The following is a 23926-nucleotide window of genomic DNA, read 5'->3' as shown; positions in this document are numbered from 1 at the left end:
ACAGTATCAAAGGCTGCCGAGATGTTGAGGAGGACCAACAGAGATATTTTACCCCTGTCAGCCTCCCTCAATAGGTCATCATACAGGGCGACCAATGCCGTCTCTGTACCATGGTGCGGCCTGAATCCCAAATGAAATGGATCCAGGGCATCTGTTTCATCCAAAAGGGCCTGAAGCTGGTCCGCCACCACCCTCCACCACTTTGCTGATTTTTGGAGGTTTTTTCTTAATCACAATTATATAGTAACATGATGGGTGGAATCGTTGAAACATGACAAGATATAGATACTATAGTTCTGCTAACAAGGTGCAAGACAACAAAGCAAAAAACAGTAATTTCACAGCTTAAATGAATTAGCCTCTGAATATTTGTTCTCTGTTTTTTAAAACATCTTTTAAAATATTTTACAACCAGACACAGAATCCCTTTACCAGCACAAATATGTTTAGCCAGTGAGGAGTTAAAAACTTCTCTTCCTGAGAGTTAGCTAATTGGGCGTTGATTAGAGATGGGGGTATTTGTATTCATATATGAATACCCCCGCACAGGGAAGACGGGTCTCCCTGCCAGGCTGATAGGCTGTATTTGAATATGAATACCCCCATCTCTAGTCGTGATTAGCAGGGTCAAAAGCTCAGATTGCCCCAGACACAGAGCAGATTTTCCCTTTGAAGATTGGTTTCAGGAGCTGCCTTTCAGAAATGTTTTCATAACAGAAATCCTAAAGGGAAACATATAAATATTTTCACAAGGCTCCTGCTGTGAACAGACTGCCAATGAAAGACTTATAGACCTGTACAGTGGTGCCTCGCATAGCGATCGCTCTGTTTTACAATGAAATCGCTTTGTGATGGACTTTTTGTCATCGTAAGAGCGATTGTTTTGCGATGGCCCCTGTGGGGAAAATTCGCTTTGTGATGATCGCGGGGAAGCGCTTCCCCACGATCATCCCAAAGGTCCCGCCGATCAGCTGTGCTGCGAGGGGTGGAGAGAGAGAGAGAGCCGAAGCACAGCTGATCGGCGGGGGTTTGTGAAGATAGCGGGGAAGCCATCATCGCAAACCCCCGCCGATCAGCTGTGCGTCGTCTCTCTCTCTCTCTCTCTCCCCTCGCAGCTCCAGCCTCGGCAGGGAGACTGAGGTGCCGCCGCCACCCTGGCCGAGAAAGAGGGTCTTTCTCGGCCAGGGTGGCGGCGGCGGTGCCTCAGTCTCCCTGCCGAGGCTGTCAGTCTCCCTGCCAAGGCTGGAGCTGCGAGGGGTGGAGAGAGAGTCGAAGCACAGCTGATCGGCGGGGCTTTGTGATCGCGGGGAAGCCATGTGAGGCCCCCAAAGTGGAGGCCCTAGTGGGAGTGCCGTCGCTCTCGAAGAGAACCCTTCACACGCAGACATCCCCACCTCCGTCCCCAACGCATCAGGAAGAGAAAGGCGTGGAGACCCCAGATTGGGAACAAGAGGTCGCTGAACCCCTTACCTTGAATAAGGGGGTAGACACGCGAGATTTGGAGGCGACTTTGAAAGGGTTAACCCTTACCCCGGGACCCGGGGAATCTTTGGCGGGAAGAAGGAGGGAGGAGATTGAGGCAGCGGCGGGAGATATAAGAGGGAAGCCGGCGGAAATACCGGGGGGATGGGAGTGGATCTGGATGGAGGATCCCTGGACCCACAAATGGGAACAGATCCGAGTCCCCCATGAGGAGGCGGAGAAACGCCGCCAACTTGGGCTAAAGCCTCACCCTTTGTACTGGGGTGAGACCGAGGCCAAAGAGTGGAGAAGAAAGCTCCGGGAGGAAAGGGAAGCAGTGGCCCGAGAACTGGAACGTAAGAAACAATGGCATATAGCCGAGTTGAGGAAGCTGGGGGGTTACCCGGTCCCTGGGGGGTCGAATGAGGAGACGGGTCGTCCTGGGGTGAGTGGAGCGGAGACGAAGAGACCCTACCGTTAATATCCCTGGATGAAGAACTGGACCCTGGGCAAGGGACTGTGCCGTTATTAACAGGACCTTGGAACCCAGAGACAACAAACCCCTTTATAAACGGTTTATGGACCCCGTTGAAACCTAGCAATATGTTGCAAGAATCGTTGAACCCCTTTTTGGGGGCGAACCCTGTTGGAGTTGATGTTGCAATAAATACTGAACCTTTTGATTTACCTCAACCGACTCGTCCTTTATTTGAAGTTCCAACAGCCCCGAAAACTGAACCCTCACAAGCCATCATCGCAAACCCCCACCGATCAACTGTGCTTCGGCTCTCTCGCTCTCTCTCCCCCCCTCGCAGTTCCAGCCTCGGCAGGGAGACTGAGACAGCACCGCCACCCTGGCTGAGAAAGACCCTGTGCAGGCGCAGAGGGTCTTTCTCGGCCAGGGTGGCGGTGGCGGTGGCGGTGCCTCAGTCTCCCTGCCGAGGCTGTCAGTCTCCCTGCTGAGGCTGGAGCTGCGAGGGGTGGAGAGAGAGCCAAAGCACAGACCGGCGGGGCCTTTGGGATGATTGTTGGGAAGTGCTCCCCTGCGATCATCCCAAAGGCTGCATTTTCACACAGCTGATCAGCGGTTCCAAAATGGCCACCCGCTGTATTGCCTCACTTTAGAGGCACCGAAAATGGCTGCCCCTATGGAGGATTTTCGCATAAGGTGATTTTTAAGCCCATAGGAACGCATTAAATGCATTTTAATGCGTTTCTACGGGCTTTTTAAAATCGCTTAGCGATGAAATCGCTTAGTGATGTTTTTTCTTGCACGGATTAACGTTGCTAAGCGAGGCACCACTGTATTATACACATAACTAGCAAGGAAATGATTTCTAGTCTAAGAATATTTAATAATCTTCTGATTACACCTGTCTGTTACATCTGTGAAAATTTGTTTCTAATCCGAAGTCCAGCTTTAAAGTTATTTTTTGTGTGTGTTTGTCTGGCCAGTCCTTGTTTTTAAAATTGCCTTGTAGAACATTGATTTGCTCTGCCAGCAGAATAACAACACTGTATTTTCATGCAGTCATACAGTTATGGCCAAAAATATTGGCACCCTTGCAATTCCATCAGAAAATGCAACCCTTCTCTCAGAAAATTGTTGTAGTTGCAAATGTTTTGGTACTCGCATGTTCATTTCTTTGGTTTGCATTGGAACAACACAAAAACACAGAGAAGAAAAGTCAAATCTGATACACTTCCACATAGAAACCCAAAAATATACTGGCCAAAATTGTTGGCACCCTGTCTAAATTGTAAGAAATAAATTGCTTTTCAAGCATGTGATGCTCCTTTAATTTGTATTTAGACACATCTGTCACAAGTAAGAGGTGTGGGCAATATAGTAATCACACTTGCAACCAGTTAAGATAGAGAAAAGTAGACTCAACCTTTGTGTTGTGTGTGACCCTGAGCATGGAGAAAAGAATGAAGTGTAAAGAGTTGTCTGTGGATTTCAGAGAAAAATTGTGGAAAAATATCGACAATCCCAAGGCTACAAGTCCATCTCCAGAGATCTTAATATTCCTGTGTCCACTGTGAGCAATATCAGCAAGAGGTTTACAGTCCATGGCACTGTAGCTAACCTCCCTGGACGTGGACGGAAGAGCAAAATTACTGAAAAATTACAACGAAGGTTTGTTTGAATGGTGAATATAGAACCCAGATTAAGTTCCAAACAAATTCAAGCTGATCTGCAGACACAGGGTACAACACTGTCAGCTCTCATTATCCATTACCAACTGAATGAAAAGAGACGCTATGGTAGAAGACTCCAGGAGGACACCACTGCGAACACAAAGGCATAAAAAAGCAAGACTAGAGTATGCCAAAACTTATGTGACAAAACCACAATCTTCTGGGAGAACGTACTGTGGACAGATGAGACAAAAGTATGTAGAGCTTTTTGGTCAAGGACATCATGGTACTCTTTACAGAAAAAGAAATGAGGCATTCAAATAAAAGAACACAGTGCCTATAGTCAAACATGGTGGAGGTTCAAAAATGTTTTGGAGTTGCTTTGCTGCTTCTGGCACTGGATGCCTTGACTGTGTGAACGGGATCATGAAATCTGATGATTACCAAAGAATTTGGGGGTGCAATGTAGTGGCCAGTGTCAGAAAGCTGTGTCTCCGCCAGAGGTCATGAGTCTTCCAGCAGGACAATGACTTGAAACACACTTCAAAACATACTCAGAAATGGTTACAAACAAAGCAATGGAGAGTTCTGAAATGAGTCCAGATCTGAATCCTATAGAACAGCGGTCCCTAACATTTTTGGAATCACGGACTGTTTGGGGGGTGCGGGCTCCATGCGCAGACCAGTTGGGGGGCGGGGCATGCTTGCAGAGGGGTGTGTTGCGCTTGCGGAGGGGGTCAGGGGTTTGGCGGAACTGGGGCTTCTGATTTTATGTTGCTCTCTCTTTCTCCCCACCCTACCCCACTGCTCTTCGCGGGTCACCTGGCGAGGTGCTCCGAGGCACCCCAGCAATGTGCTAGGCAGGGAGGAAAGGAGGGGGCGACGCAGAGCCCTTACCTTGAGCGCCTCGTCAGGCCACCCCTCCGGGGCTTCTGCTTTTATCACACTCTCCCCCCCCCACACACACACTTTGCAGGTCACTTGGTGAGGCTGCTGCTGCTGTCGCCTCATCCTCTCTGCGGCTGAGGTGAAGGAGGGGCCCCGCTCGCAACCTGGCCGCACGCTTCTCCTTCCTCCCACCTGGCGTTCCTCCACTCCCTGCCCAGACGTGCCATGGGAAGGAGTGATGCCGAGAGCACAGCCTTCTCATGGGCACTCCCCTCCCCCCCAGGTTTCTATTTGCAGACTGCCACAGAGCTCACGCCCGTCTGCCCGTCGGTCTTGACAGTCTGTCGCTTGCTCTCTCCCTCTCTCTTCCTTTCCTTTCTTGTTGTTGAACATTGCCAGAAGAAATATCAATAACTTCTGATATGGTCCTTCACCTCAGCCGCAGAGAGGACGAGACAACAGCAGCAGCAGCCTCACCAGGTGACCTGCAAAGTGTGTGTGTGTGTGTGTGGGGAGAGTGTGATAAAAGCAGAAGCCCCGGTGACACCAAACTCCTGAAGAGAAGACTGTCATGCAGGGAGAGGCGTCCCCTTCTGAGTGCTTCAGGGGGGCAGGCGGGACCCAGCCCCTACGAGGCGGGGAGGAAGCCCCGCACTTGCCAAGTAGGTGCCGCCACCGCTGCTGCTCCCGCTGCAGGTTGGGCTGAAATTAGAAGCCAGGCAGATTTTGTTGCAAGCACAGCACACCCACCCACGAGCATGGCACACCCCTCTGCAAGTGCAACACGACCCCCGTGCGTGCGTGCAGGGGGGCCGAGATCTGTGTCCACGGCCCAGTTAAAGGAAGCCCACGGACCAGCACCGGGCCGCAGACCGTGGGTTGATGACCCCTGCCATAGAACACCTCGGAGAGATCTCAAAACAGCAGTTGGGAGAAGGCATCGCTCAAATCTGAAGGCCCTGGAGCAGTTTGCAAAAGAAGAGTGGTCCAGAATTCCAGTAGAGAGGTGTAAGAAACTCATTCATGGTTACAGGAAGCAATTGATTTCAGTTATTTTTTCCAAAGGGGGTGCTACTAAATATTAAGTTAAGGGTGCCAATAATTTTGGGCAGTGCATTTTTGGGTTTCTGTGTTGGACTGTATCAGATTTGACTTTTCTTCTCCTTTTTTGTGTTGTTCCAACGCACACCAAAGAAATGAACATGTAAGTACCAAAACATTTGCAACTGCAATAATTTTCTGGAAGAAAGGTTGCATTTTCTGACAGAATTGCAAGGGTGCCAATATTTTTGGCCATGACTCTTGTATCACAGAATGGCAGCATTGTAGATCCATTTCTGTGTGATTCTGCAACAAAACATCATTTTAGGTGAGTGAAGTTTACTACCCTGGTTCATAAGGATTCCTTTCCAGGAAGATACCAAAAACCCTGCATTTGTTTACACAAAGGCAGGTATGAAAAAGAAGAAATTTTCACTCATATTCCCCCTGCTATACCAAACACTTTCCATGATATAAAACCTACTGAAGACAGCGGTGGATTAAACTTTCCCTGCCAATATGCAACAAAAAATGTTACATTGCAAATCTAAACTGGAGAGGACAGTGGGTTAAAGCAAACACTGCCCCCCATATATTCTACAAGGCTATGGATCCCTGCCAGATCCAAGCAAGCATGGAGCAGATGGAGCCCCACAAGGCTACTACAGACCCTACATTAGCAAGCACCTGCTCATTATCCATTCCCCTGCTTTATTTAGTGCTCCAGGAAACACACTTTGATTTGAATCATTTTAGGTAAGGCAACACAGAAGACAATGAGTGTTAATAAATTCATTTAAAAGGATGCCAGAGATGACAACGGGAAACAATGGAGAAGCGGGAGGCCAGTTAAGTTTTAATTCAAAACATGGCAACTGGATTTATCTGCAAAGTCTCCCTGCAGAAGAAGGAACATATGGAGAGTGGGTAGGAAGAAGTTAATGTAGCCCAAGCCTAAATTGTTGAATAATCCCCCAACAATTTTCATTTTTGCAAACATCTATGAAGGCTGAGGATGAAGAAAAGTGAGACTATAGTGAGAGATTTAAAAAATGTCTGAAGTTTCCATATCACGAGTCACACAATTAAAACATTAAACTCACAAAGTCATAGAAAACATTCTACCAAAACTTGGAAAAGTTACTTTCTTGATCTCTCAACTCCCCCCACATCAACAAGACAAAAAAGGAACTTACAATCTCTGCATTTTAGAGAGAGGAAATGTTATTGAACAGCTTCTTAACTAGCAATGGCTTCTCAAAGTCATAGGCAAAGGCATTCAAGATCCTTAAAAGAAACAAAAATCCAAAGATACAGTACCAGGGACGGAACCTGCAGAGTTCTGTTGATAAGGCATGTACACTAAGGGGGCTGCCTAACAACAATGGAATGGCAGAATAAAATTTCCTGAAATACAGTGGTGCCTCGCTTCACGACGTTAATTAGTTCCAGCGAAATCGCTGTAGAGCGAAAACGTCGTCAAACGAAATTAAAAAACCCCACTGAAACGCATTGAAAACTGTTCAATGCGTCCCAATGGGCTGAATACCTGCTCGTCCAGCGAAGATCCTCTATACGGCAGCCATTTTCGGTGCCTGTAAAGCGAGGAATCCATCCTAGAAAACAGTGGTGGCCATTTTGAAACCCAATGATCAACTGTTTGCTGATCGTTGTAAAGCGAAAATCAGTTCCCTTAGCAGGGAACCGATCATCGCACAGTGAAAAAAACCATTTAAAATATCGTTTTGCGATCGCAAAAATGTCAACGTAAAGCGGATTTGTCGTAGAGAGGCGTAATCGTCCAGCAGGGCACGACTGTACATAAACTTCTTCCCACCACCATACTGTGCCCCTTGCAACTAAAATACAAGACTGCAAATTCTTCCATGCAGAGACTCAGCTTTTCCTTATGGCAAATTCTCAACTGCCATGTTCACAGATGGAACATTATACAGTGGTGCCTCGCTTAACGATTACCTCGTTAAATGACAAATCTACTTCACGATGATGTTTTTGCGATCACTACTGCGATCGCAAAACGATGTTTTAATGGGTTTTTTTTCGCTTCCCGATGATCGGTTCCCTGCTTCGGGAACTGATTCTTCACATTACGACGATCAAAACAGCCGATTGTTGGGTTTCAAAATGGCCGCCCGCTGTGTAAAATGGCTCCCCACTGTGTGGATTTTTCACTGCACAGGGAGCAGAAAATGGCCGCCCTATGGAGGATCGCTGGACGCTGAGGTATTTAGCCCATTGGAACGCATTTCTATATACATTTCAATGGGCTTTTTTATTCTGCTTGACAAGGATTTCACTCTATAGCGATTTCGCTGAAACAGATTATCCTCATCAAGCGAGGCACCACTGTAACTGGTTTTGTAATTTTCCAAATGTTCACTGTTTTCCTCCCAAAGGGAGTCAGAAACAAAGGAGGAGCTTCTCCAGACTCCTAGAAAGCAAAGTGTGCTGCTTATATACCACCCCATAGTGCTTCAAGCCCTCTCTGGGCAGTTTACAAATTAATTACGCAGGCTACACATTGCCTCCCCGCCCCCTTTACCGACCTCAGAAGGACAGAAGGCAGAGTCAACCTTGAACCAGCTACCTGGGATTGAACCTCAGGTCATGAGCACAGTTTTGGCTGCAGTACAGCAGTTTAACCACTGGCTCTTGGGTTTGATTACATGGGTGTGTTCTAAACATTGACAATGTATCTTCCATGTAACTTGGGCAAGATGGAACTGAGGGACTGCTGAGATGATTCACAGAGGAGCTACCTGTCCATTTTTCCATGGAGCTTGACTGCCAAGGATATCACTGCTAAAGCTGTACTAATCAGGTAGGATAAGGGGTTGCGTCAAGGAAGTTAGGGAAAAGTAAATAAAGCATTCAGAACAGCTTAGAAGAATCAGCAAGAATTGTTTCAGTGTCCTTTCTTCATTGGACTATAGATACATTTCCTGAGATTTCTTGTATGGGAGTCATCTAGGACAATACCGACAGGGGCAAAGAGGGTATTGAACATTCTATACTGTGAGTCGCCCTGCCCCCAACTCCGTCAGAACCAGCAACCTTGGGTTCTCCCACCAATAACTCCATCAACTCTAGATTGCTAGTGAGATTGCTCTTTATTGAATCGGGTGCTTTCCATGGCAGGTCCCTGTAACTACCCAACCACACCCCAGGGGACTGAGTTTCTTGCACCAGCCCCCTGGATACAGTCAGTTCAATACTGGCCTCTGTGATGGCTGCGATGACGTCACCTGCCTATCAATGTTATGCTGGAGCTCATCTGCCTATAACAGGGCAAGAGGTGGGACTCCAGGAGGTGGAGCTATGTATATAAGGGGGGGAGTGAATGATGTGAGGGAGAGTTTTTAGCTAGGATGAGAAGAGAGTTTCAGTTAGGGCATGTATGTTAGGAAGTACTGTGTTAGATAAGGTCTGAGTGACAGTGTGACTGAAGGGATTCTTTATTTTATTGTTTGACATATCCAGTTCATATATTGATTTACCTTATATTAAGTTGTATCAATAAACAATCATTTTCCTTTTTAAAATCCAGATATATGTGTGTGGTTGGTGGCAGCGTGTGTTGAGAAAGAGAGTGTGAAGTGGCGTCCCCTCTGTGATGTAGGAGGAGGTGGCCACAATAAAAATTGGTGCCAGAGGGTGGGATACGAGGTGTCCAGTTGTCCAGTTGTCCAGTAAAGCCTTGGCTAGTGTGACCAGAGCAAAAGGACTTCAGTTAGTGTCACCTGGAGTGGAAAGTGTGGGTAACTCTCTAGGATTTGACTCACAGGGAGCAAACCTAGTAGAGAGGCACTTAAGCTCCAGAGTGGACAGCTGATTTATGAGCTCTGTAAGGTCAATTTTGTGAGGGAGATTAGCCCAAAAGCAGAGGCTGTGGCAACTTGGTCAGAGGGTCCTGAGTTAGGTGAACTCTGAGAGGACAGACCAAGCGCAGCTAAGCTGAGGGTTCTCCATTTTGAACAGCTCTTGTGGAGGGCAGAGCTGTGGTGAACATAAAAGCAGCCAAAGGCAGAAATATAAAGTATCCTGAGTTTGGCAGGAGGCCAGGGAAAGGGGAAAAGAAGACGCTAGTGAAGCTTGGTGACAGTTTCTAGTGTCAGAACAGTTGGAGCACACTGCTAATATATATATCAGACCCTAACACAGGAAAAGGAAAAAAGTATTTTACACAGAGGCTTGAAAATAGTAAGGAGCCTTTTGTGAAAGTAACATGCCTTTAACGCGTAGCCAAATGGCTGAAAGTGAGCCAAAATCTCCAGAGATGTCAGTTGGGTATGGAGATGAGTTGAGTGGCGAGGAAGGATTCACCCCAGTGCAGGAAGAATCTAATGGTGAACAGTTATCAGAACTGAGGAATATTAAACTAGCCCAGGAACATGAATTTAGGATGAAACAAATAGAAATAGAAATAGAGAACTCAAAGGGGGAGGACTCTATTGAGTTTAGCAAATGGGATCAACAAATAGATCCAACCTTGCAGCAGTGCTTTAAGATGGTTAGCAATTGTCCAGTAACCCCTGAGAACCGTGAGAGATATTATTGTGAAGAAGAAGGCCTTTTATGTAGAGAGATCTTAATAAACTCCAAGAAGGAAAAATTGCTTGTAGTTCCTTCTAAATATAGAAAGAAAGTAATGGAAAAATGTCACACAGACACCCTATCGGGACATTTAGGGATGGCAAAGACTAAGCAGAAAATATCCCAGAAGTACTACTGGCCAAAAATGGGAACAGAAATAAAAGAATTTCGTCAAAGCTGCACCACTTGCCAAATGAAAATAAATAGTGAGGAAAAATCCAATAGGGATGATGACTGGGATAGGTACTGTATATGGAAGAGATAAAAAATATTGACAATATATTTAAGCAAATGGAAAATAGATATATTGAACAACTGAAAGAGAAACAGTGGTCTGGGTTTACTCTAGTAAAGCAAGTTTTTAAGGATGCATACGGCATAGATGAGTTTTCTGAGGGAAAAGATTTACAATCCAAAGTGGAAGTGGATGAGGTTTCTGAGTGTGAAAGAAAGATAAAGCCACAAACTATTCCGAAACCAAAAGAAGGCACACAGGTTAAGGCACAACTTCAAAACCTGAATTATTCTGAAGAAAACATGAGGGAAACATGGGAAGACTACCCTAAGTATTCCAAAGGGCTAGTTCAGAGCCAGCAGAAAGTGGGCGGTCATTTTGTGGAAAAGCCTTCAGGACAGAGCCAGGCCAAGAGCCAGGTTTTGGAGGGAAAAGAAAAATCAGAAAGATTTGCTGGCAAAAGCTCATGGGGAGAGAAAATTTGTTTCGCTTGTCAGGGGAGGGGACACATTGCTTCCCAGTGTTTTAATACAAACCAAAATAAAGAAATTTCTCCTCAGAAAGTGAATTTAAAAGAGACCAAGTCTGTATATTGCATACAGAACAGTCAGATGACTCCCTCCAGAGGTAGCTCTGTAGCCATAGAAACGAAAGCAGAGGCAGCTAAGCTCTCTAAAATTGATACATTTAGAGGGAAGATCTCAAGTTATGATGAAAATATTCCCATTGCTGCTGCATTAGTTCTTATAGGCACTGATCTCTCAAAACATGTCAAGAGTGCCTTTGTGATTACACAATCACTACCAGAACAAAATGAGGCAGCAGGAAAGATTACTGATTCTCAAGAGGAAGTTAGAAATCTACCCCAAGCTGAGGCAATTTCTCTGGAAATACCTCAGGAAAATATTTTTGTCCAAGAGCAGCTAACAGATGCTATTTTAAAAGGCTGTTTTGGAAAAGTGGCTGGCAAAGGATTATCCCCTAAACAAGGGTTGCTATACAGAGAAAAACAGATAAATATTTCAAAAGGGGAACTTGAGATTAGAAGCCAGTTAATGGTACCAGATAAATATGATTCTATAATTTTGGAAAAGGGACATCCAGTCTTAGTTAATGCACATTTGGGTATAATTGAAACCAACCAGAGAATAACCCAGAAGTTTCATTGGCCTGAAATAGAAAAACAGGTTAGAAATTTCTGTCAGAAAGTTGATATGTGCCAGAAACAGAGTTATAACAGTGACCAGACTGAGGTTAAGATGTGCCCTTTACCAGAAATCTCTACACCTGTTAAAAGTATTGAAGCAGACCTTATAAAAACATCAGTTACTTCCAAACTTATGAAGAGATTGTGACAGATTTGTAGAGTAAAACAATTAGAGAATTCTCCCTATCATCCAGAAAGTGATGGGTTGGCAGAGAGATTCAATGTGACCCTCATGAGAATGATCAAAGCCTATTTAGCTGAGAACCATAAGAACTGGGACCAAAACCCACAGTTACTTTTATATGCCTACAGATCAGTCCCACAAGAGAGTACTGGTTTCAGCCCTTTTGAGCTATTATTTGGGGGACATGTGAGGGGTCCACTTGATCTAATTAAGCAAAATGGGGATCAGATTGTTAAAGAAGACCCCCAAAATGTGATCACATGTGCAGACTCTGTGGTAATCAACCTCGAAAGAAATCTAGAGTTGGCTGATGAGAATCTAAAACCACAAAAAGTCAAACAGAAACTGTGGTATGACAAAAGGGCTGGGGAACTTCAGTTTATTCTTAGTGATGAGGTCTTTCTGGTGAGGCCCATCAAGGGGAACAAGTTACAACTGAACAAGACCAGTCCATATGGAGTTGTTCATGAAATGAGTAACCTCAATGACATCCTTGAGGGAGTTGAACTACTAGACAAAAGGGTTGTTCCTGTGAATGCCCTTAAGCCTTCTTATAGTGAAGAGAAAATTGTGCTGTTTAAAATGAAAGCAGCTGATAAAAGAGAAACTGAGTTACCTTTCTGGAAAGGGAGGGGTCAGCAAACGTTCATCTCAGAGGAGGTGCAGATCAGCCCTGATCTATTCATAGAACAGCAGAGTGATTTAACATTAGTTAATAAGTATCAGCAGGTTTTCTACACCAAACCTAATGTAGCCAAGGGAATGTTACATCAGATTGATGCAGAGCTGATGAAGAAAAGGAGCAAGGACCTCGTTCCATGGTCCAATGACTGCAAGGTGGCTTTTGGAAAGCTAAAAGAAGCATTTAACAACCACCCTGTGTTGCATGCTCCAAACTTAAAACAAGAATTCATCGTCCACACCGATACTTCGAAGGCCGGGGTAGGAGCCGTCCTGTACCAGTGTGATGACAACGGAGACCACCATCCTGTGTCCTACCTGATCCAGAAACTTCGAAAGAGAGAAAAGCACGTGTCGACCATCGGAAAAGTGTGTTGGGCCATCGTTTACGTAATCCAGAGAGTGAGGGCCTACATCTGGAAAAGACACTTCATTTGGTGCGTGGACTATTCACCTTTTATATGGCCAAAGACTATGAAAGCCCAGAACTGTGAACTAATGAGGTGGGCTCGCATTTTGCAGGACTATGACTTAGAGGGTAAGGTTGTCAAATGGACAATGAACTGTGTTGCTGACGCCTTATCCAGAAGACCAGAAGACAACGGATGAATTGATATGGACTCTTGCAGTATATCTGAACGTTTACTGTTATGATTTGTATTACAATGTTGAGTATATTGTTCAATGCCGTGTTAGATGTTCATTTATTATTTAAAGTAAGCATAAGTATTAATGGTAGGTATGTGTATGCATGAAAATGTGGTAAGTTTATGATAGTTATTAAAATGTTGTGTTTGATGATATATTTGACCTGCAGTTGTTTTGTGATGAAAAGCACTATAGCTTTTCACCGCAAAACAACTTATTAAGGGGGGAGGTATGTGACGGCTGCGATGACGTCACCTGCCTATCAATGTTATGCTGGAGCTCATCTGCCTATAACAGGGCAGGAGGTGGGACTCCAGGAGGTGGAGCTTGTGATGAGAGGTGTTTTTATGGGTAAGCCTGTCTCAATAGAATCCATTTTAAATTAGGATTTCTGTGTAGCTTCTGAGATGAGCCACAGCGGCTATCTCTTATCTAGTTGCTAAGGAGAAACATTCCTGATTGCCAAAGCATTTCTGTAGCTCTCGTGGGAATATGGGGCGTGACCTGTCCAGAAGTTTCTTGCCCTTGGGAACTCTAGGAAGAAGAAGCGACGGAGAAGAGAGAGAGTAGAGTGTGTTCCATCATGGATTACAAATATTTTTCCTCTGCCATGGACTGAGGCGAAACACCTGGATTGCATCTACATCAGTTTGTGAACCCAGGACACGTGAGATGGTCTATGTTACTTTTATATTAGTTAGCATAGTTTCATTTCTTTATTTTTCTAGCTGGAGTGGGGGAGGAAGTATCTGTGCCTTGTACTGAAAATGTACCAACTAAACTGTCTTACAAACATTTGGTTTCTTTACTTTAACAACTTTTATCAATAAAACAGTAATGATTGATTTCTATCTAGAAGCATTGTTTCTTGTTCAGACTAGCTGAGGAATATTAATTGGCCTTATGTGTTTGCTACCAAAGATCTCTAGAGCCCAGATTAATCTGAGTATACCTCATGGTTATGTCTGTGTTGGCTGCTTGGCTTAAAAAGGGAGTGTGGCTTTTGGAGAAGAAGGAATAGACAAGAACCGGCTGAGATCCCCTGGGCTCTACTCAGCAGTACTGTGGTTTGTCTGCCTTTCGTATCCATCCCATTCTCCGGAACCCCCCGAAAGTCTCCTTGGAGATATGGGTGGTGTTCTCGCAGAGCTATGTATATAAGGGGGGGAGTGAATGATGTGAGGGAGAGTTTTTAGCTAGGATGAGAAGAGAGAGTTTCAGTTAGGGCATGTATGTTAGGAAGTACTGTGTTAGATAAGGTCTGAGTGACAGTGTGACTGAAGGGATTCTTTATTTTATTGTTTGACATATCCAGTTCATATATTGATTTACCTTATATTAAGTTGTATCAATAAACAATCATTTTCCTTTTTAAAATCCATACCTTTGTCTGAGGAGTCAGATATATGTGTGTGGTTGGTGGCAGTGTGTGTTGAGAAAGAGAGTGTGAAGTGGCGTCCCCTCTGTGACGTAGGAGGAGGCGGCCACAGCCTCAATTCTGGTCAGTGAGGCCAATGAAGTCCTTGCAAAAAACAAGCCCAGTTTCAGACCAGGTTTGGACCCTTTCAGCAAGGGCTGGTAGAGGCAGCCGGCTGTCCTCGTGCGTTTCAGTGAGTCTCCTCCTCCTCACTTTAGGTGACTGAGGGTGGCTGCCATGACCCATCAGGTGTTTCAGGCACCACAAAGCTGGTGGGGCTGAAGTTCTTCTAGGGCAGGAGGCTTGAGCATCCTTCTCCTATGGCCTCAGCCTCTAGCCACTGGCATGCTGCTCGCAGTCTCTTTCCAGGGGCTGTTGTCTTGCTTCCAGGCCCAGCTCTTCAGCTACACAGAGAATGGGATCCAGCTCCTCTGCTGCAGACCCTGGGGCCTCCTCCTCCTTGGCTGACCCCTCACCGGGCATTGTAGGCCCCGAAGACCCTGAAATCTTGCTCCTGCCCTCCTGAAATGCTGCCAACGGGCCCTCCCCATGGCCCAGCTCCCAAGAGACACCTGGGCTTCCCTCTCCCAGCTTTCCCAAGAATCCAGAACAACTGCTCTATCCATGATATCAGGGCAGTATGAGGTTAGGCCTGATGGCCTGCAGAGGCATTGGCAGTGACCCTGTCACGTAGACACACTCCTTCGTCAAACACCACACCACGGTTGACAAAAACTACTGGGATATACAGCAGTACTAATAGGGACAAACTCCCTCATTATGTTCCCTGAATAGATCATCCACCCGGGTTAATAAAACCCTCTCAGTACTGTAACCAGTCCAAAAGGTGAGCCAAAGTGGATCCAGATAATACATCTCAAGTATTGTGCCCAAAAATGGAACACTGGAAACCAGTTTAGTTATTTAATATAGTGAAGTGCAGAGAAGGCTTTTTGAGTTAAAGTCTAATACTGTAAGTGCCTCTCTTAGACAAGGTGGAATTCTCAGTTTATCTTAAGAGACATTCACTGCTTCCCTTACCCAGTCCTCCCCAGATGTTTTTATGAGCCAGGAAGGGCGAGGATCCAGTCCATGGTGGGTGTCAGTTCTGCAAGGATCTTGTTTACACCTTCAGGCTGCACAAATTAAAATGAACCCAAGAACATAGAGAAAGCAGGAATCTGAAGTTATATACATGGGATTCACATCTCATCTATATTTTACATATATACAGTTGTGCCCCGCATGATGATGATAATCCGTTCCATAGAAATAGCTGTTTAGCAAAATCATTATCATGCAAAATCCATTTCCCCATTGGAATGAATGGAAACCCGTTTAATGCGCTCCAATGGGGGAAAATACCTCGTCGTCCTACGAAGATTGCCCATAGGGAAGCCATTTTGCGAGCGCCGATCAGCTGTTGAAAATGCTGTCATGAGAAGCATGGGTCCCGAAAACACAGGGAAACCATTTTGCGGAGCCGCCGATCAACTGTAAAAATCGTCGTCTTGCGAACAAACAGTTCGCGAAGCATGGACCAAATCATCATCCAGCGAAAATCCCCCATTGGAATGACTGTTTTGCAAATCTCTATAACAATAGATAAACCTCATCGTCATGCGGATTTGTTTTACGAGGTTGTTATCTAACGAGGTACCGCTGTACTCTTGGGCAACACTCATAAGAAAAATACACCTTGTTGATGCATGAATGTCTGCTAAAGAATCACTGATATGTATTCTCAAAGGCTTTCACGGCCGGGATTGGATGGCTGTTGTAGGTTTTTCGGGCTGTCTGGCCATGTTCTTGAGGTTTTTTCTTCCAAACGTTTCGCCAGTCATTGTGGCTGGCATCTACAGACGACAGGAGTCAGACCTCTGTCTGTCCTCTGGTGCAGTTTGTGGGATAGTTGAGTATTCATAGCTGTGGGATCAGCTTTTTGTCTTTTTCAGGAGATTGGGTGATTATGATGATCAGTGTGTTTTTTGTTGTGGGTGTATTGTTGTGAAAACTCCAAAAAACTTACAACCAATCACTGATATATTTGGGAAAGTCACTGTTTCTTTGTATCTGCTTCCTATTTGTAAGATTGGCATTGGAATGACACAGATGACATTGGAAGAGAAAAATGCTCAAGACTGCAGTGTAATTAAAAACATGACCAATAGCAACAAGACCTAGTTGCCATTTTCAAACATCACATCTCTCTCTCTCTCTCTCTCTCTCTCTCTCTCTCTCTCTCTATCTATCTATCTATCTATCTATCTATCTACCATGCAGATGCCCCCAATTTTCGAACCCAAAATTCAGAAATCAGTATTTTAAACATTAGAAAGGAATACGTTTTTATTTAGTAATTAGGCAACATTTACAAGGTAAATGATATTATGTATCATCTTTAGATGAACAAATCACTTTATTCAGCCTCTGTTGCATCATTGTTTTCTTCTTCATTACTATTAGTTTCAAACGTATCAGTTTCTTCAACTTCTATTGCATCATTGCTGTCTATTGAGTCACTGTCTATGTATATGAGATCATCCTCAGTTCCATCCATGGCATTGCTGATTCTACCTTTATTGAAGGACTTCACAATCACCTCTTTTTTGACGCTATACCATGAGTTTAGAACCCAACTGCTAACTTCCGTAATGGTTGTTTTTTTCACTCTTCCTTTTGGTGTCAAGATACCACTTTCTTTTCAAATCCATCTATTCCATTCTTCTCTCATCAGGACTTTAAATGGCTTGTTGATTGAAACATCTAGTGGCTGTAGCTGACCTGTACGTCCACCAGGAACAACTGCTAGATGCGTTCGCAAATCCTATGCAGCCCTTTTTGTCTTTTCTGTCAAATCTGCTTGGAACTGATCAAAGACAAATAGAGCTGGCTTCTTTAAGAGCCCTCTAGGTCCAAACCTCCAAACCTTTGCAAACCATTATGTCTTCATTCATCCATCCCTTCTCATGAACTTGCCATGTGGTATGGTCTCTTTAGAATGTTTTCCTCTTAAAAATAAGAATAGGAGGCAGCTTAGTACCATCTGCACAGCATGAAAGCACAGCTGTATAGTGTGTCTTTTCATGGCCACTTGTTTTGATTGCCACTGTTTTGATTCCTTTCACACCAACATTTCTGTTGAAAGGCACATCAAAATGGAGAGGCACCTCATCCATGTTTGAAATCTGACTTGGTTCAAAATCGTATTTTTTTCCAAAGTTGTATGACATAGGAGTGAAACAGCTAGATTCTATCCTCATAAACAGGTGGCATTTCCTTTGCTAACTGTGTTTGTGCTCTCATGGCCAACCCTTCTATCCTCATGAAACCGAAGCACCATTTTGCCTTTCCTGCAAAATCAACAATCTTCATTTCACTTGCAAACATTCTTGCCTGATACTGACAACGCTTGGTTGATACACATATCCCACTCTGGCGCTGCTCCAAAATCCAGGTCTTCAGCCTCTGCTCCTAGTTTGGCCATTTTGCTGATTTTCCTCAAGGCTTTTTTTTTCTTTTTTGGCAACTTAAGGAGGTGTTCTTCCTGTTTTCTCTACTGTCTGATCATACACTGAGTGGAAGGCAGTCCGAACTGTCTGCAGCTTTATTTCCATGCTTGTTTGCATAACTGATTACATTCAGTTTGAATTTTGCAGAATAAGACATTCTTTTTTTAAATTTTATTTTCTGACATCATTATGGGCTCAGTGATCTTTAACAGCCATGTCACACTAACTACACCAATGATGGCTGAGCCTGAGTGCCCAAACTGGGGGGGGGGGGGGGACCAACCTGGCAGGTGGTAGCAGCAGAAGCGGAAACAGAAGCGGAAGGGAGAATCCCAGGCACAGAGGTGTTGCCAGACCCCACTCCGGATCCGCCTCCAGTTGAGCCCAACCACGCCACTGTCTATAGCTCGGCCGTTAGGAACACGGACAGCCCGCCGCAACCAGCGCCAGCTGCTCCAGATCCTGGCCCACCACCCATCAGGCCCCTAGTACTGTGGCTGCAGACGCCTCCTCAGGTTCAGCTGCCGGGAATAGCAATCTGGCGACTTATGGCTCACGTGCCCAGAGAGAAGTCTCTGTGTGTCAGCTATGGCACGTGTGCCATAGGTTCGCCATCGCTGGCCTACACGCTCTCCTCAGCATCAGCTTACATCATTTGCATAAGGCTAGTGATTGTCTCGGCAAACAGAGACAAGCTATCGGACATTTCACTGGTGACCGGAGGCAGACGGTTTGCAGAGACATACGGTAGGCAGTTTCACAACTGCGTGGTTTTCTCCTCGGCTTACTTCCATGCAAAAGACCCTGAATTTTTACTATTAACGATTTTAGAAAAAAAATATCATCTTTTACATGAAAACAATACAGTATTCACTGTGTGCACAGAAAGGAGATGGGGAGGAGCAGTCAAGTTTGCATCTCATGTAGAAAGAAAGAAAAAATGGTTGTAACAAGTTGTTTGCTCAAGACAATCTTGGCTAAGCAGCAACTTGGCATCATTACCCTAAGGAAAAGCTCCAAAAGGAATTAAAAACAGCAGTTTCAATGGTTACCTCGATCCAAGACCTCCTAATGCAGTAGGGTCACTGGCCAACTTTTCCACACAAACGCAAATGTGAGTGCATGCACACACATGCACATATGTGTGTGCCTCTCTATGTATGTACAGAAAAGATTAGAGTTGCTCTTTCCCACATACAAAAAGCTAAGCACAGCTGCTCCCTTTTCAGAAAGCCTTTTTTAAAGCAACCACAATATTAGAAAAGAGTTGTCGCTCCACTTACCATCTCCATAAGCTGCTACAGCCAGTGAGCTGTTTATTCTCACAAAAGAGACATGTGGCCAGAATCCAAGCTCATCTGACTCATGCTCTGCTTCGAGGACAGTGGTTGTGTAGTCCCAGGTGCGAGTGTCCCACAGTTTCACATCTCCCGATGTGTATCTGGAAAACAATAAAGAATGTCAGTTCCAAAAACCTGGAGAAATAAAGCCAGGAAAGGACCAAAAACAGCAGGACAACAATCCCTGATAGACCCAGGTTGTTTCTTCCAGCAGCACAAGAAACTTGACAGAGTAGCCAGTCTCAGGATCGTGGTGGCAGACGATCCACCAACCAGCCACAGATGTTTTTGATAGCAGCGACACCTCCTGCTCCTCACACACTTCCCAGTCTATGGCATCCACCCAATAATCCCCCTTTCCGATTTTGTCCTCCTTAGGTCCAAGTCTCACCATGGCCACACACTCAACATCTCCTGAGGTAACTGGTCCCATTGTCATACTGCTCTAATAGTTAAGACTTTTTCCTGATATTCAGCCTAAATCTGGCTTCCTGTAACTTGAGCCCATCATTACGTGTCCCTGCACACTGGGATGATCGAGAACATATCCATACCAGAAGCACTGAAACAACAAGTTAGTTACTTACTGTAACTGTAGTTCTATGAGTGATGATCTGTAAAACTCAACAGTACTGGGGATCTACTGTACCTGCGGAAAAACAATAGGGAAATTTCTATACCTAAGCAAGGTTTTTGGAAGGCCAGCCCTCTCTACTGCACATGCCAGGCAGGTTATCCTCTCTCCATTCAGTTATTCTTCTGGTAAGTAAATCAGTAGAACATTTAGAGGGGAGGCAATGTGGGTTCACAGATGGCCACTCAAAGAACTATAGTTACAGTATCTTCTTCGGGGCTGCTGTCACCATCTCCAGTGATCATGGAGCCCAAGAAAGTAAATTCTGTCACTGCCTCCATATCTTCCGCTTCTATTTGCCAGGAGGTAATGGGATCAGTGGCCATGATCTTAGTTTTTTTTATGTTGAGCTTCAGATCATTTTTGCGCTCTCCTCTTTCACCCTCATTACAATGTTCCTTAATTCCCCCTCACTTTCTGCCATCACAGTGGTATCATCTGCATATCTGAGGTTGTTGATATTTCTTCCGGCAATCTTAATTCCGGCTTGGGATTCATCAAGTTCTGCCTTTCGCATGATGTATTCTGCATATAAGTTAAATAAGCAGGGAGACAATATACAGCCTTGTCGTACTCCTTTCCCAGTTGTTCCATATCCAGTTATAACTGTTGCTTCCTGTCCCACGTATAGATTTCTCAGGAGATAGATAAGGTGGTCAGGCACTCCCATTTCTTTAAGAACTTGCCATAGTTTGCTGTGGTCCACACAGTCAATGAAGCAGAAGTAGATGTTTTTCTGGAACTCTCTGGCTTTCTGCATAATCCAGCGCATGTTAGCAATTTGGTCTCGAGTTCCTCTGCCCCTTCGAAATCCAGCTTGTACTTCTGGGAGTTCTCGGTCCACATACTGCTGAAGCCTGCCTTGGAGGATTTTGAGCATAACCTTGCTAACGTGTGAAATGAGTGCAATTGTACGGTAGTTGGAACATTCTTTGGCACTGCCCTTCTTTGGGATTGGGATGTAGACTAATCTTTTCTAATCCTCTGGCCACTGCTGAATTTTCCAAACTTGCTGGCATATTGTGTGTAGCACCTTAACAGATTTTAAATATTTCAACTGTAAAGTCATCACCTCCACTGGCCTTGTTAGCCAAGCTTTCTAAGGCCCACTTGACTTCATTCTCCAGGATGTCTGGCCCAAGGTCAGAAACCACACTATCTGGGTTATCCAGGACATCCATATCTTTCTGGTATAATTCCTCTATGTATTCTTGCCACCTCTTCTTGATGTCTTCTGCTTCTGTTAGGTCTCTACCATTTTTGTCCTTTATCATGTCAATCTTTGCACAAAATGTTCCTTTAATAGCTCCAATTTTCTTGAACAGATCTCTGGTTTTTCCATTTCTATTCTTTTCCTCTATATCTCTGCACTGTTCATTTAAGAAGGCCCTCTTGTCTCTCCTTGCTATTCTTTGGAAGTCTGCATTCAATTTTCTGCAACTTTCCCTATCTCCCTTGCATTTTGTTTCCCTTCTCTTCTCTGCTATTTGTAAGGCCTCGTTGGACAGACACTTTGCTTTCTTGCATTTCCTTTTCTTTGGGATGGTTTTTGTTGCTGCCTCCTGTACAATGTTACGAGCCTCTATCCAAAGTTCTTCAGGCACTCTGTCCACCAAATCCAGTTCCTTAAATCTGTTCTTCACATCATTCTCAACCTGTAATTGTTGTCACAGTATTTATAATATTGTGGAGATTTTGAATGGCATGGCCAGATTGAGTTTAGGGAGAGGTTTCTTAATCATGATCAGGATCTAGACTGTCTGATCAGACTAACAGAATCTATACCTTGCATCCCTATTGATTCTGTCTGATGGGGCTGGGTATGCTGAAACTCAATAATAATTATAGTCTTTGTGATACAGCAGTCTGTTTCCAGAACACCAATAATACAGGTTCACAGAGACCATGAAAGAGAATGCCTATTTACTCCTCTTGTCCATAGCACCTTTTTCCCCAGGACTTACTAGCATGAGAAGAAGAAATGCACATGCCATTCTTCTCTAGATCCAGCTAGATGCCCAATTCAATCTCTTGTTATTTTCTAGGTATCTTTTGGATTCAATGTTATTTGCTAGCGAAGAATGCTGTCACAGTCAACTTATAGCACATGCTGCACGAGAATCACAACTGTGATTCCTGAAGTTTTTATGTTTACTTAAAGGCGGATTTAGCAAGGATGCAATCTCTGCTTTCAGTTATTCAGCATAAAAACTGTCATGTAGAGTGTTCAGCTGCAAACCTACACACACTTATCTAGGAATAAGCCTCAATGGACTCATTTGAACTAACAGCTGAGCAGAAAAGAACAATTTATGTTTGGGATTATGCTGTTTACAAAAAAGGTGCTACAATGCTCTGTTTAGTTACATCTGCTTAATGTTTACTAAATAAACTGAATCCTGGACTGATTTTCTAGCTAGAAGAGGGAAGGGAAATAAAATAAAGGATATGCTTCAGTCAGACAGATTCTGTAAGAGGTAGAAAAAAGCTGGGTGCTGTCCAAATAAAAGTGGTGCTGAAGAGGTTGGCAACTTCCCGCTATTAAAACAACAACTGCACAAAACAGTGGAAAGCTAAAATAGCTCTGCCAAAAACAATCTCTCTCCAGAGCCCCAGATGTCCTTCTCACTCCTAATGACAATTACTTTCAGCCAATTAAAGACTCAGCTATCACTGTTGCATTGCTAGTAAGCATCCTTTGGCCCCTGAGGTTGATGGCTGTCTGATTAGCATTCATGCAAATCACAACTGCAAGTTAAATGCACACAAGCCAATAAACACACAAAACCTAGCCATCTTTCAATCCACAGCACCAGTGTTGACAAACACCTAAATTTCTGAAAATATTTCTTATTGTTAGGAGGCCAGGGATATTCTAGACTAGTAAAACAGATTAAAAAAATGTTCCTTAGTTGACTTGGAGGACATATAAAAGGTTGAACACTTTGTGACTAACTAAATTCAAATGTATACAATCTTAGATGTATGTTGCTTACAATAAAATAAGCCAGTGGATAGTAGGTAGAGTACTGGACTGTGACTGGGGAAATTCAAGTTACAATCTGTACAGAACCATTAAACTCACTAGCTGACTTAAAAGCAATTGTTCTCTCTGTCTGTTCTGCCTCTCAGTCATGCTGTGAGGATAAAAGACACGAAGAGAGCCATGTGCATTATCTTGAGCTCACTGGAGGGAAAGAACAATAGAAGTGTAACTAACTGAAAACCCAATAAAATAATTACAATTATATTGGAAAATTTCAGATTTGTATGCAAATGGCAGCGCTTCTTTAGAACACAGTGCCCACAGGTGAAAATTGGGGAAATGTGGTGGTGCTGTGGGCTAAACCACAGAAGCCTGTGTGCTGCAGGGTCAGAAGACCGGCAGTCGTAAGATCGAATCCACCCAACAGAGTGAGCTCCTGTCGCTCTGTCCCAGCTCCTCGCCAACCTAGCAGTTTGAAAACATGCAAATGCAAGTAGATAAATAGGTACCACCTTGATGGGAAGGTAAAACGGTGTTCCCTAGTCATGCTGGCCACGTGACAACGGAAACTGTCTTCGGACAAGCACTGGCTGTACGACTTGAAAAACGGGATGAACACCGCCCCCTAAAGTCGGACACGACTGGACTAAAAATGTCGAGGGGAACCTTTACCTTTTTACCTTTTTTAGTCCTATAAAACAGTTTACCTCATATATTTTTAAAAGTTTAATAACCTTAGATTCTCCCATGTTCCATTCAACCAACTAAGCAGAAAGACTGGTAGCAAGAATGTCGGCAGCAGTAATACCTTTGCAACTATCGCAGAAATGTATACCTTCAGAGAAGAGTGCGACAAGCCACACTGAAAGAGAAGAAACCTCAGAAGAGTGTCCAGTGATGTGGGGCACACAGGTAAGTCGTGTTCAGCTGCAAAGT

At 44.3% G+C, this 23926-nt stretch overlaps 1 protein-coding gene across 1 annotated transcript in view; it reads right to left on the bottom strand.

Moving 5' to 3' along the window:
* The window catches only part of FBXW8 (F-box and WD repeat domain containing 8), a 109801-nt gene that overhangs the window by 49959 nt on the left and 35916 nt on the right, over nucleotides 1–23926 (bottom strand). The window contains exon 5 of the mRNA XM_020813590.3: nucleotides 19314–19471. Within this exon, the coding sequence (XP_020669249.3) occupies nucleotides 19314–19471 (158 nt within the window). The remainder of the gene's footprint in view (nucleotides 1–19313; nucleotides 19472–23926) is intronic.

Source organism: Pogona vitticeps, chromosome 14, assembly GCF_051106095.1.
Source record: "Pogona vitticeps strain Pit_001003342236 chromosome 14, PviZW2.1, whole genome shotgun sequence".
In the NCBI taxonomy this organism is placed as follows: domain Eukaryota; kingdom Metazoa; phylum Chordata; class Lepidosauria; order Squamata; family Agamidae; genus Pogona; species Pogona vitticeps.
Note: the sequence above shows the minus strand (reverse complement) of the source record. Positions and strands in the feature narration are given on the sequence as shown.